Source organism: Coenobita brevimanus, chromosome 64 (genome assembly GCF_032717465.1).
Source record: "Coenobita brevimanus isolate Jiangsu-jjx chromosome 64, ASM3271746v2, whole genome shotgun sequence".
Classification (NCBI taxonomy): Eukaryota; Metazoa; Arthropoda; class Malacostraca; order Decapoda; family Coenobitidae; genus Coenobita; species Coenobita brevimanus.
Window position 1 is genome coordinate 15,839,141 of NC_137017.1, and position 10,282 is coordinate 15,849,422.

Genomic DNA, 10,282 nt, shown 5'->3' on the forward strand with positions numbered 1-10,282 from the left:
ACCTTCAGTTTTCTCCTGCGATGTTTGTTGAGCCTTTGTCGACTACCGTAGGACTTGTGGAGACTTCTGAAGTTGGGTAACGAAGTCTCCACTTTACATTTCCCGATACCCCATAATATAGTTACCACTGCCTGATAATATAACTACAAACACTATTCTATGAATTCAAGTAGTTTGGAATCCATATTCCAAAAAAAAAAACACTGTGAAAGCAACGTAAATTTCGAGCGCATATGAGCTTTCCACCCACGCTTATTCCCCAATGGTATTCTGAGGCAGAGCTGTCATTTATTATTCATAAACACACTCACACTTTATATTCCTAGTACTTTATTACACTTATTTATGTACTGTATACAGTATTTATCCATAAGTTTTTTTCAGTACTAGTTTATTTTCACTCCAGGCATTCACTTTCTCGTTCAGTAAACTAGCGTAGAGAGCGAAGTTTTCACTTTCACTTTCATTACTCCAAGTATTTATACACGCTAGAGCAGAGCTTTCACTTTCACTTTCATTACTCCAAGTATTTATACTCGTATTCTTATATTACTATTTACATTTTTATTTACATTCTCTATTTTATTTACATTTCTATTTTATTTACACTATGTTAGGCACTGTCACTTGCAGTAACTTATAAGACTATTTTCCACTGTTCAGTTATATTTACATTCATTGCTTTCACTTGCTATTTACACATTATTTACATTTCCACATGCACTGTTTTAGAGTCACCAGATAGATCGTAGTCATTGTCCATCATTATCACTGATAAATTAGCCAGTTCACATTCCACAGCAGAGTCATTTAGCCCTTTACCCCTTCACACACGAGGTTTAGTAAGGGTAGAGGTCACAGGGCCCTTTGCAGGGGGGTAAGGACATGCGCGAATCGGACGTGGTTTCACCTTGAAAGACGACAGTAAACTGAATGATGTGGCCTAGGGGCAGGGAAGGGTTGACGATGCCAGCGTGGTGACAGCTGCTAATTTATATGCTATGAAATGATTGACAGGAAATCTACTCAATGCATAATAAACTAGGGAGTTCCAGGTGAATGTAAATATCACTTAGGTTTCTCCCTTCCTTTCTTATCATTCATTCATTCATTGCCAGACGCCATGTATCTCAAACGGGGTGGTCAAGGGCTTAGAGTTAATTGTTTTACAGGGAGAGGCACTAATCCTCCACCAACCCCACTTGACACATAGGGAGAACGTTATGCCAACAGCATCTGGTGTTCCCAGGCGGTCACCCATCCAAGTACTAACCAGACCCAACGTTCGTTTCTTATATATACAATAATCCCTCAGATATCCGAACGCCCAATATCCGAACATCCCCACTAACCGGACATAATCGTCCTGGGATCCAACATTCCCAAAATGGTCCGATAACCGCAAAAAAATCGGGGGGGGGGGGGGATGAATTTTTCCCGCCTGTAATTTGAACTTGCCACACGTGGCTTGGGACAGCTTTGTTGTGGCACGTCATTCCTCTGACGCCCGATAGAGCACCATTGCATCCTCCCCACTTTCCGCCTGTCTCTCTCCACGAGTGCATGCTCGTCGTCATGGCTGCCCACGTGTTCGCTTTTGTGGTGGTTCCTTACCTGGTGCAGGCACTCCTGCTGCTCTCGGGCCTCTTATTAATGTGTGTGATGATGGCCCCGCCGCCTGAGAAGAGGAAGAGAGTGGTGTTGACTCTGGAGAAGAAACGGGAGATATTGGGGAAAGTAGATGCGGGGTGGTCTTCTTCCCGCATCCTCCGCAAGTTCAACCTGGCCCAATCTACTTTGTTCAATATCAAGAGATCCCGAGACAAACTCTTGCAGTACACGGCTGACTTCTCGTCGAGAAGCAAACACAACGTGGAGAGGAAGGAGGAAGGTGATGTTTACTCCCAGGTTTGCTGAAATCGACCACTCCACGTTGATTTGGTATCGACAGCAACGTGCTGCTGGTGTGATGGTACGTGGAACGGAGCTGAAGGCTGCTGCTGAGAAGTTCGCCAGGCTTCACAACGCCCTAGACTTCAAGGCATCCGAGGGTTGTCTTTTTGCGTTCAAGTTACGGCATGGCCTTACCATCGGTAAAGCTCATGGCGAAGCTTTGGATGCTAACGATGATTGAGTTGACAAGTTTCGGCACAAGGTGAAGGGTTTGATCGACAGGGAGGGCCTCACTCTCGGTCAAGTCTAGAATGCTAACGAAACTGGTTTATTCTATCGCTCTTTGCCAACGAACACTCTACCTGAGGAGACGGAGAAGCGTGTACCTGGCCGCAATCTCTCCAAGCAACGGCTATCTGCTTTGTGTTTTGCCAGTGCTAACGGTATGCACCGGCTTAAGCCTGGTATTGTTGGCCGTGCAAAGCATCCAGGGCATCTTCGTGGGGTGATGGATGTCCGTCCTGTCATCTGGTACCATTCTTTGAAGGCATGGTTTACAGCCCAGATCTTCAAAGACTGGTTCCACCGCCACTTCGTCAAGGAGGTCATCAATTACCAGACGAAGACACTGGGAATCCCACGCGACCAGGTAAAGGCCCTCCTTCTCCTCGACAATGCACCTGCCCACCCGTGCAACAAGGACTTGGTGGCTGAGAATGGCCAGATTAGGTGCATGTTTCTGCCACCTAATACGACTGCTCTCATCCAATCGATGGACCAAGGAGTGATCGTGGCAACAAAGCGCCTATACCGCTGGAAGTTCCTGGACGAGGTGATGGTTGTTCTCGAGGACAAGGACGAGCGCATGGAGGGATGGGACACACGAGGCCAGTGGACTTTGGAAAACCTTCGCCACTACAACATCAAGTCTGCAATCTACAACTGGGCCAGTGCATGGAAGGAAGTCCCTGTCAAGACTGTAGAAAATGGTTGGTCTCGTCTGCTTCTCGGAACGGATGTGGAGTACGATTTTCTAGGGTTTGACGTGGATGACTTTCATGCACGGCTACGTACGCATGGCGACGATGTTGATGTGGACGTTGTACGTGAGTGGTTGGATGACGACGAGAGCGATCCTGGGCATCAGACATTGTCTGATATCGAGATCGCGTCTTCAGTTGCAGGTGTCAGTACCCAGCTTGAAGATTCCGACGAGGACGGTGACGATGATGCGGACTCCTCTCAGCATGACACTACTCCAGCCATCCCCAAGCTGAGCGCAGTGCTGGAACACCTAGAGTTCGTTCTGGACTACCTGGAACACCCGGATTTGCGACAGGGAGAAGGGGCCCTTGGGACTTGTGGAGGAAGTGCGTGCTTTCAGGCAGCACATCATCAATCATCAGAATCGTCAGTTTTTGCGTCAATCAACAATTGACAGTTTTTTCAGGCCTGTGACCCCCGCTGTCCCCAGCCCTGTCTCCACTCCGTTGCCTCCCCAAGACAGGCCCTCATGCTCCGAGCCACAGCCCAGCACATCAGCCACGGTGGAGTCGCTGCTCGACGTGAGTTTGCGTCTGTCTTCAGAGTCATCTGCAGTGGGTACGCCATCACCACGACCCAGCGATGCACCCCTAGATCATCTGCCAGTGATACTCTCGGACTCTGACAGTGATTAAACAGCAAGAACTTCTCCACTAGACCACACGGGAATTTACAGTGTTGTGCAGTGAAAAAAACAGTTTGTTGTGTTAAGGATTTACAATTGTGAGTGAAAAGACTAATTTGGAACAAAATTTAACGTAAATAGACTTGTTTGTTTTTGCTTTAGAAAATGATTAGAAGAGTGGGAAAAGTTAAAGTGCAGAGTGCAACACTTAGTAAGTTACAACGGAGCATAAGTTAGACAAGAGTGCGCACTGTGAAGAGAACGGACTTATGAGTGCGATTGACTAAGTTCAGGGGAAGACTTCATGAACAGTGTACTGCAAGTGCTTCAGGAAATCCTTCTTACTGTCAGAGTCCGAGAGGAGGCGGTTATTCATCGAGATGGCCATGGACTTGCTGTAAGTAGGCAGAATGTTTCATACTGTACTTTTTTCCATTCTATACTTACCTCAAACACCTCATTTCACTCTTTAATGTCCTTTATTGGTGTGAATTGGGTGTTAGGAGCTATGCATGTGCAGTAGGAAGGTGTTTTTCTGAGTTAGGCTAGGTTAGGGTCCGTAAGTACAAGTCCAGGAGCCAGTAACCAGAATGTTTAGTATTGTATGAACCTACCTCTAAACCCTCATTTTATGCTTCTTTTGCATTTATTTCAGTTATTTATGTGCCTTATTGGTGTGATTTGGGTCTTAAATAGGTGCTATGCATGTCCAGAGGGAGTTGTATAGGTGTTTCTCTGAGTTAGGGTCCATAAGTACAAGTCCATAAGCTGGGGCCCAATATCTGGACAGGACCACTATCCGGACCTGCCTATGGTCCTATTACGTCAGATATTGGAGGGATTACATATTTTGTTATGAGAATAGGTCATACGGCATATTTCAAGGGGAAATAAACAGGGAAAATTAGCGAACGAGTGCACGTGAGGTGTTGCCAGGTGATAATTAGGCCATTCCAGACATATGGCAGTATCAGTTACCTTTTCTTTTTCTTTTATATATTATTTTGTATAAGAATAGGGCATAGGGCACATTTCAATGGATAAAATGAGTGGAAAAATCCATCCAGGATTTGTGTAGCACAGTGCAGCTGGGCTGGCGGGAGGAGAGGGTAATGGAGGGGAGGTAAGGAGGGGAGTCAAGGACAGGGGGAAAAATGGCTAAATTATCAGCAGTGGATGGGAGTACAGATGACATTAGCAGAACTGAGTATAGCTGGACACTGATAGAACTGATAGATGATACAAGCCACCGCTTGAAAGCCATGGCGAATTCAAAATAACACAAAATCACAAAAGTGACGCCCCGCAGTATGATCCCTTGCTCCCGAGCATCACGAAAGTGACGCCCCGCGGTTAAGTGGTTAATCCTTTGCTCTCTAAATTCTAATTTCTTAGCACTGCACAACACTGTAAATTCCCTTGTGTTCTAGTGGCGAGGTATTGCAGTTTATTCACTGTTTATTCACAACAACAAGCACAGGTGGCATCCATTGCGATGAACATCCACCCTGTACGGTGTTTAGGTAGTAACTGGGGAGCGGGGGAGGAAGGAAGGGTTGAAGGGGTGCATAAACAACAGCTGTTCGGCGCCACGTGGCAATTTCAAATTATGTTTGGGAAAAAATTAGTATTTTGGGGGGATTTTTTTCTTTTTTTGGCCATTTTTGGGTTCCAAAGGTCCAAGCCCACAATGTCCGGTAAGTGGGGAGTCCGGAAAGTGGGCGTCCAGATAGTACAGGGATTTCTGTATATATATATATATATATATATATATATATTTATCATTTTGTTCTGTTTTTAAAGGCTCCAACATGGTATGTGTCAGCTTTGATCACCTAATGGCGGCTTTTCCATGCTGCTTGATCTCTGGCAGCCTCCCTGTTCAATCCCTTATCCCTGAGGTCATACTCAATGACTTTGTCCCAGGTCTTTTTCGGTCTGCCACTGGTAGTCCTACTCCTAACATTTCCACTTTCTGCACCCAGTAGTCATCCCCCATCCTCTCCATATGACCAAACCATTTCAATCTACCTCTCTTCATCACAACATCAGTACACTCCAGTCCCATCCAACCTCAACACTTTCATTGTAAACCTAGCTCCCCCCCTCCTCCCCAGGTCTCTCACTCAAGGACACATGCCACATCACCTAATCATTGTCATTTCTGTATGTTTGAGAATATGAATATCTTCTTCCATTACTTCCCAAGTCTCACTACCATACAGCATCACACTCCAAACATATGCCACGTACAAAATCCTTTAGCATGGTGGGAGACCCCTCTCAGTGTCTTGAGAGGCAACAGCTCCCTGAACTTTTTCCAACCACTCCTCGCTCTGGTCACGGAGCTAGCTCTAGTCCCACCTCCAGCACATAACATGTCTCCCAAATAACAAAGCTTCTACACACTCGAGAGACTCACCAGCAAGATCAGTCCTTTCTTGCCAAATGACCTCCACATGCTCTCCCCAACGCAGCACACACGTGAAATTAGCATTAGCCCACAGTCTACCTCTAATACCACTACATCTCTTATGCACCCACCTATCACAAACACTGCACGAAGTGGAATTATTCACCACGCTCTTGTGGCAAGCCGCACATGTCCAGTCTCCCTTTTCTTTGATGGTACTGCCTCCAGCCCTAGATACCATCACCTTTGTTTTATCTGCACATACTCTCAGGCCCTTATGCCCCATACCGTTTCTCCACTTCCTAAATCTTTCCTCCACGTCATTTTCATCCTCTGCAGTCGACATGAAATCATCGGCATACAACATCTCCTATGGGAGTTCATTTCTGGTTATGTGAGAGTCTTCAAGCACCATGATAAACAACAGGGGGCTCAATACTGACCCCTGATGCACACCAGCATTCACATAAAACTCATCACTCAAATCTCCATTCACTCTTACCTGGGTGGGAGCACCAACATACATAGCTGTAACCACTCTAATCAGCCACTTCTTGATGCCAACCTTTCTCATTTCTCACTTCTCCAGCTCCCTAGGGACTCAGTCGAAAACCTTCTCCAAATCAGCAAAAACAAAGTACAGATCTCTTTCTTTCTTATGTTTTTCTTGATGCTATCAAACAGTGATATATTGTATCAGTGATCCCTTTGCCTGGTATAAACCCTAGCTGGATCTAATCAATATCCATCCTTTTTCTAATCATACCTTTTAGAACTCTCTCCATTACCTTCATTATCTGGTCCAAGAGCTTTCTGCCTCTATCATTTCTTCAGGGTATCACCCTTCCCCTTGTGCACATTTACAATCACTCTCTTCAGCCAATCATCTGGGACAACACACTCATATATAATTATATTTACCAGGCCAGTAACTATCCCTACTCTATATCACCTGAAGCCCTCAGCATTTCAGCAGTCAGCCCAGACACATCTGCCCCTTTACCCATGTGCATCCTGCCTGTTGTCCTGCTCACAGTAGCAGCATCAGTCAGAGGCCAAGGACCAAACATTGGATCTGCTGACTCATATATATCATTTATAAAGGCTCCAACGTGCTCGCATACTGTATATAATGTAGGTATTGTGTGTGGAGTAACAGATGCTAATGCAAGTTATTTTCCAGCCCTTAACATGTCGTGTGAAGCACCCTGATGGGACAGCAGAGAATATCATCCTGAATCACTCCTTCAATGAGCAGCAGATCACATGGTTTAAGGCTGGTTCAGCTCTTAACCACATGAAGGAGGTGTCTGCTAAGAAGTGAAGAGGTTTAGCTGAGGAGTTGTAAATACAGCCCGTATTACATCTCTTAGAAGTTTCTGTACTTAGCATGTATCTTAAGAAAATGGTACAGGTAACACTCTTTTATCTATCATTAGTTCTCATACTTGGCATAGTGTATTATAAGAGATAGCTAGTCTGTATCCTATGTACACCTGAAAGCACTAGTTTCTCCCCTCCCAGTAGCTGGAGTCATGGCCAGTGAACGACTGGGCCGTCAGACACCCCCCACCGACCGCCCCTACCGCAAACCCACTGTAAGCGTTGTTGGGTAGATGTAGAACAGCCAAAGATGGTGATGTTACAATGTGTCATGATTGTTTTTATTGACAATCAGATCCAGTAGGGGTAAGTAAATAAAGGTATTTAATGTGTAATACTGTGCTGTTATCCACAACTTATGAGAAAGGCACAAAAATGGAAGAACACCTGCATTCTATTATTGGGTATATACTTACGTCCTCTGTTATAATGTTACAAATAAGTTTAGTATACTGGACATGTTATGAAAGATATGATGTCTTTTCTCATCCATTCTCACTCCCATCTCCACCACCCTACTCTCTGGGTTCCTGTCCATGCCAAATGTCTCTTTTGCCCTCTCATCCCCCACTCCCACCCATTGTTAACCAACGTAAACTAAGATAATTATGAAATGATCCATCAGGTATTGATCATATTATACACCTCTGTATTAAGCACCAACAAATCAATAACATACAATACTTCGGTATACCTGCCGACTATTTCATCCCGTTGTAAAGTGTTTCAGGACGCACACTGCAAGTTGGACCTTGTGTTACACGGACATAAGGTTGTTTATCGTTAACACAGGTTGTGTGTGGCTTTGGACGTCCATTAATTCATACTAACGTGGCATTTCAAGCCTTACATTATAAACACTTAAGGTTTATGCTATTCCATTATTGGATGAACAAAACGAATCAGAGATCAGCTCTGACAAACCACAAACTCTCTGCTTAAACGAAAATATTCCAACTTCGTCACAACAGTGACACAATGTCATTATGTATATGATTGAAATTGGGTCAGTCATATACTGTACATAATGACACTGTGGCAGTGTTTTGACAAGAGGTCAGAATATTTTTGCAGAGATTTTGTGGTTTGTCAGAGCTGATCCCTGATTCGTTTTGTTCATCCAGTAATGACTGGAACCCTTACACGTTTATAATGTAAGGCTTAAATTGCTACGTTAATATGAAATATTGGGCGTCCATAACCACATATAACCTGTGTTAAGGATAACCTTTCGCCCTGTAACACAAGGTCCAACTTGCAGTGTGTGTCACATAACACTTTATAACGAGATGAAATAGCTGGCAGGTATACCGAAGTATTGTATATTATTGACTTGTTGGTGCTTAATACAGAGGTGTATGATAATATTAATATGGCAATACCTGACAGATCATTTCATCATTATCTTAGTTTATGTTGGTTAACAAAGGGTGGGAGTGGGGGATGATAGGACAAAAGAGACATTTGGTGGAGACAGGAACCCAGAGAGTGGGGTTGAGGAGGTGGGAGCAAGAATAGATGAGAAAAGATATATCTTTCAAGAGATGTTGTTCACTATACTATACTTATTTGTAACATTATAATAGCGGACGTAAGAATATACCCAATAACACTATGTAGGTGTTCTTCCATTTTCGTGCCTTTCTCATTTGTTGTGGATAACAGCACAGTATTACACATTAAATACTGTACCTTTATTTACTTACCCCTAGTTCTGATTGTTTATAAAAACAATCTTGACACACTGTAACATAACCAGCTTTGGCCGCTCCACATCTGTCCAACAACACTTGCACTGGGGTTGGGGTAGGGGCGCTGGGTGGGGAGTGTTCAATCACCTGGTTGCTCACTGGCAGCGACTCCAGCTACTAGGAGGGGAGAAATGACTGCTTTCGGGTATGCAGTATGAGAAAGCTGTGGTATGATAATGTATATCAGAGGATGTACCCTGGTTGATGGCAGAGTTTTGAGCTCCACCAAAAGTACAGTTTTTGAGATTTTCACATAATTAAGGATTGGTATAGGTTATAAAACTTTTTAGGCTAGTATATGTAAATACCTGAAAACTTACAAGTGTATATGCTGTTTTGCATGAACACTGACAGAACTTGATATTAGTTATGAAGAGAACAGCATAGGATTTGGTAAATAAAAATTGTGATACTGATGTTTTAATGTATTTTAGGTTAATGATAATTGGGAGGTATCAGAATCACCACCGATGGAAAATTTCCCTTATTTCTTGACATGTTTTACGGGTTTCATACCCTTTACTACAATATTGCTTTTATTACATTCTTGTACCACCAAATGGTTTTACTCAGATTTGGGGAGATTCTGTAGTGATATAAAGGGAGGCTACATCTAAGCCCTCCAATTCAAAATGTCTCCCCTTAGCTTAATAAAATCATATCTGCATAGCCAGAAGTAAATAAACTATCACAGTGAAGGTATTAGTGATATGTAAGGAGGTCTTTTTATATGGAAGTGTTTGTTGATGTGACAGAAAATGTACAAGGATTGACCTTGTCTACTGCTTTGTTGTATAAATTGATACTTTTGGTTTAGGCAAGTACTATGATTACAATTGAAAACCCTGCTAAAGTAATTTTTAATATTTATTTAAATATTATATGTTTGTACATAGTTGTCAATAAACCATTGTTAATAACGTGTACTCTAAAATTTCTTGGTATGAAGAGAACCAATCACCTGGTGATCTAGCGGCAGAACAGTAAAGCTGGGGATGTTCTTAACGTAAATGCAACAATTTGAACCCTCTTTAAGTATAAGGAAGTTTTTCAACTGAGTAAAATGCTGCCAGGATCAGTAGTTAGTCTGTTACTCATGAATGTTCAGGTCTACAGCTTAGCCTTAGGTCTCCCTGTGCCCTTATATATGAGGCCTGAATGAAAAGTATCTGA

At 43.4% G+C, this 10,282-nt stretch overlaps 1 protein-coding gene across 1 annotated transcript in view; it reads left to right on the forward strand.

Moving 5' to 3' along the window:
• LOC145404670 (aconitate hydratase, mitochondrial-like) overlaps nucleotides 1-10,029 on the forward strand; it is a 418,871-nt gene extending 408,842 nt beyond the window's left edge. The window contains exon 14 of the mRNA XM_080276212.1: nucleotides 7,159-10,029. Within this exon, the coding sequence (XP_080132338.1) occupies nucleotides 7,159-7,299 (141 nt within the window). The 3' untranslated portion in view covers nucleotides 7,300-10,029. The remainder of the gene's footprint in view (nucleotides 1-7,158) is intronic.
• The last annotated feature ends 253 nt before the right edge of the window (nucleotides 10,030-10,282 follow it).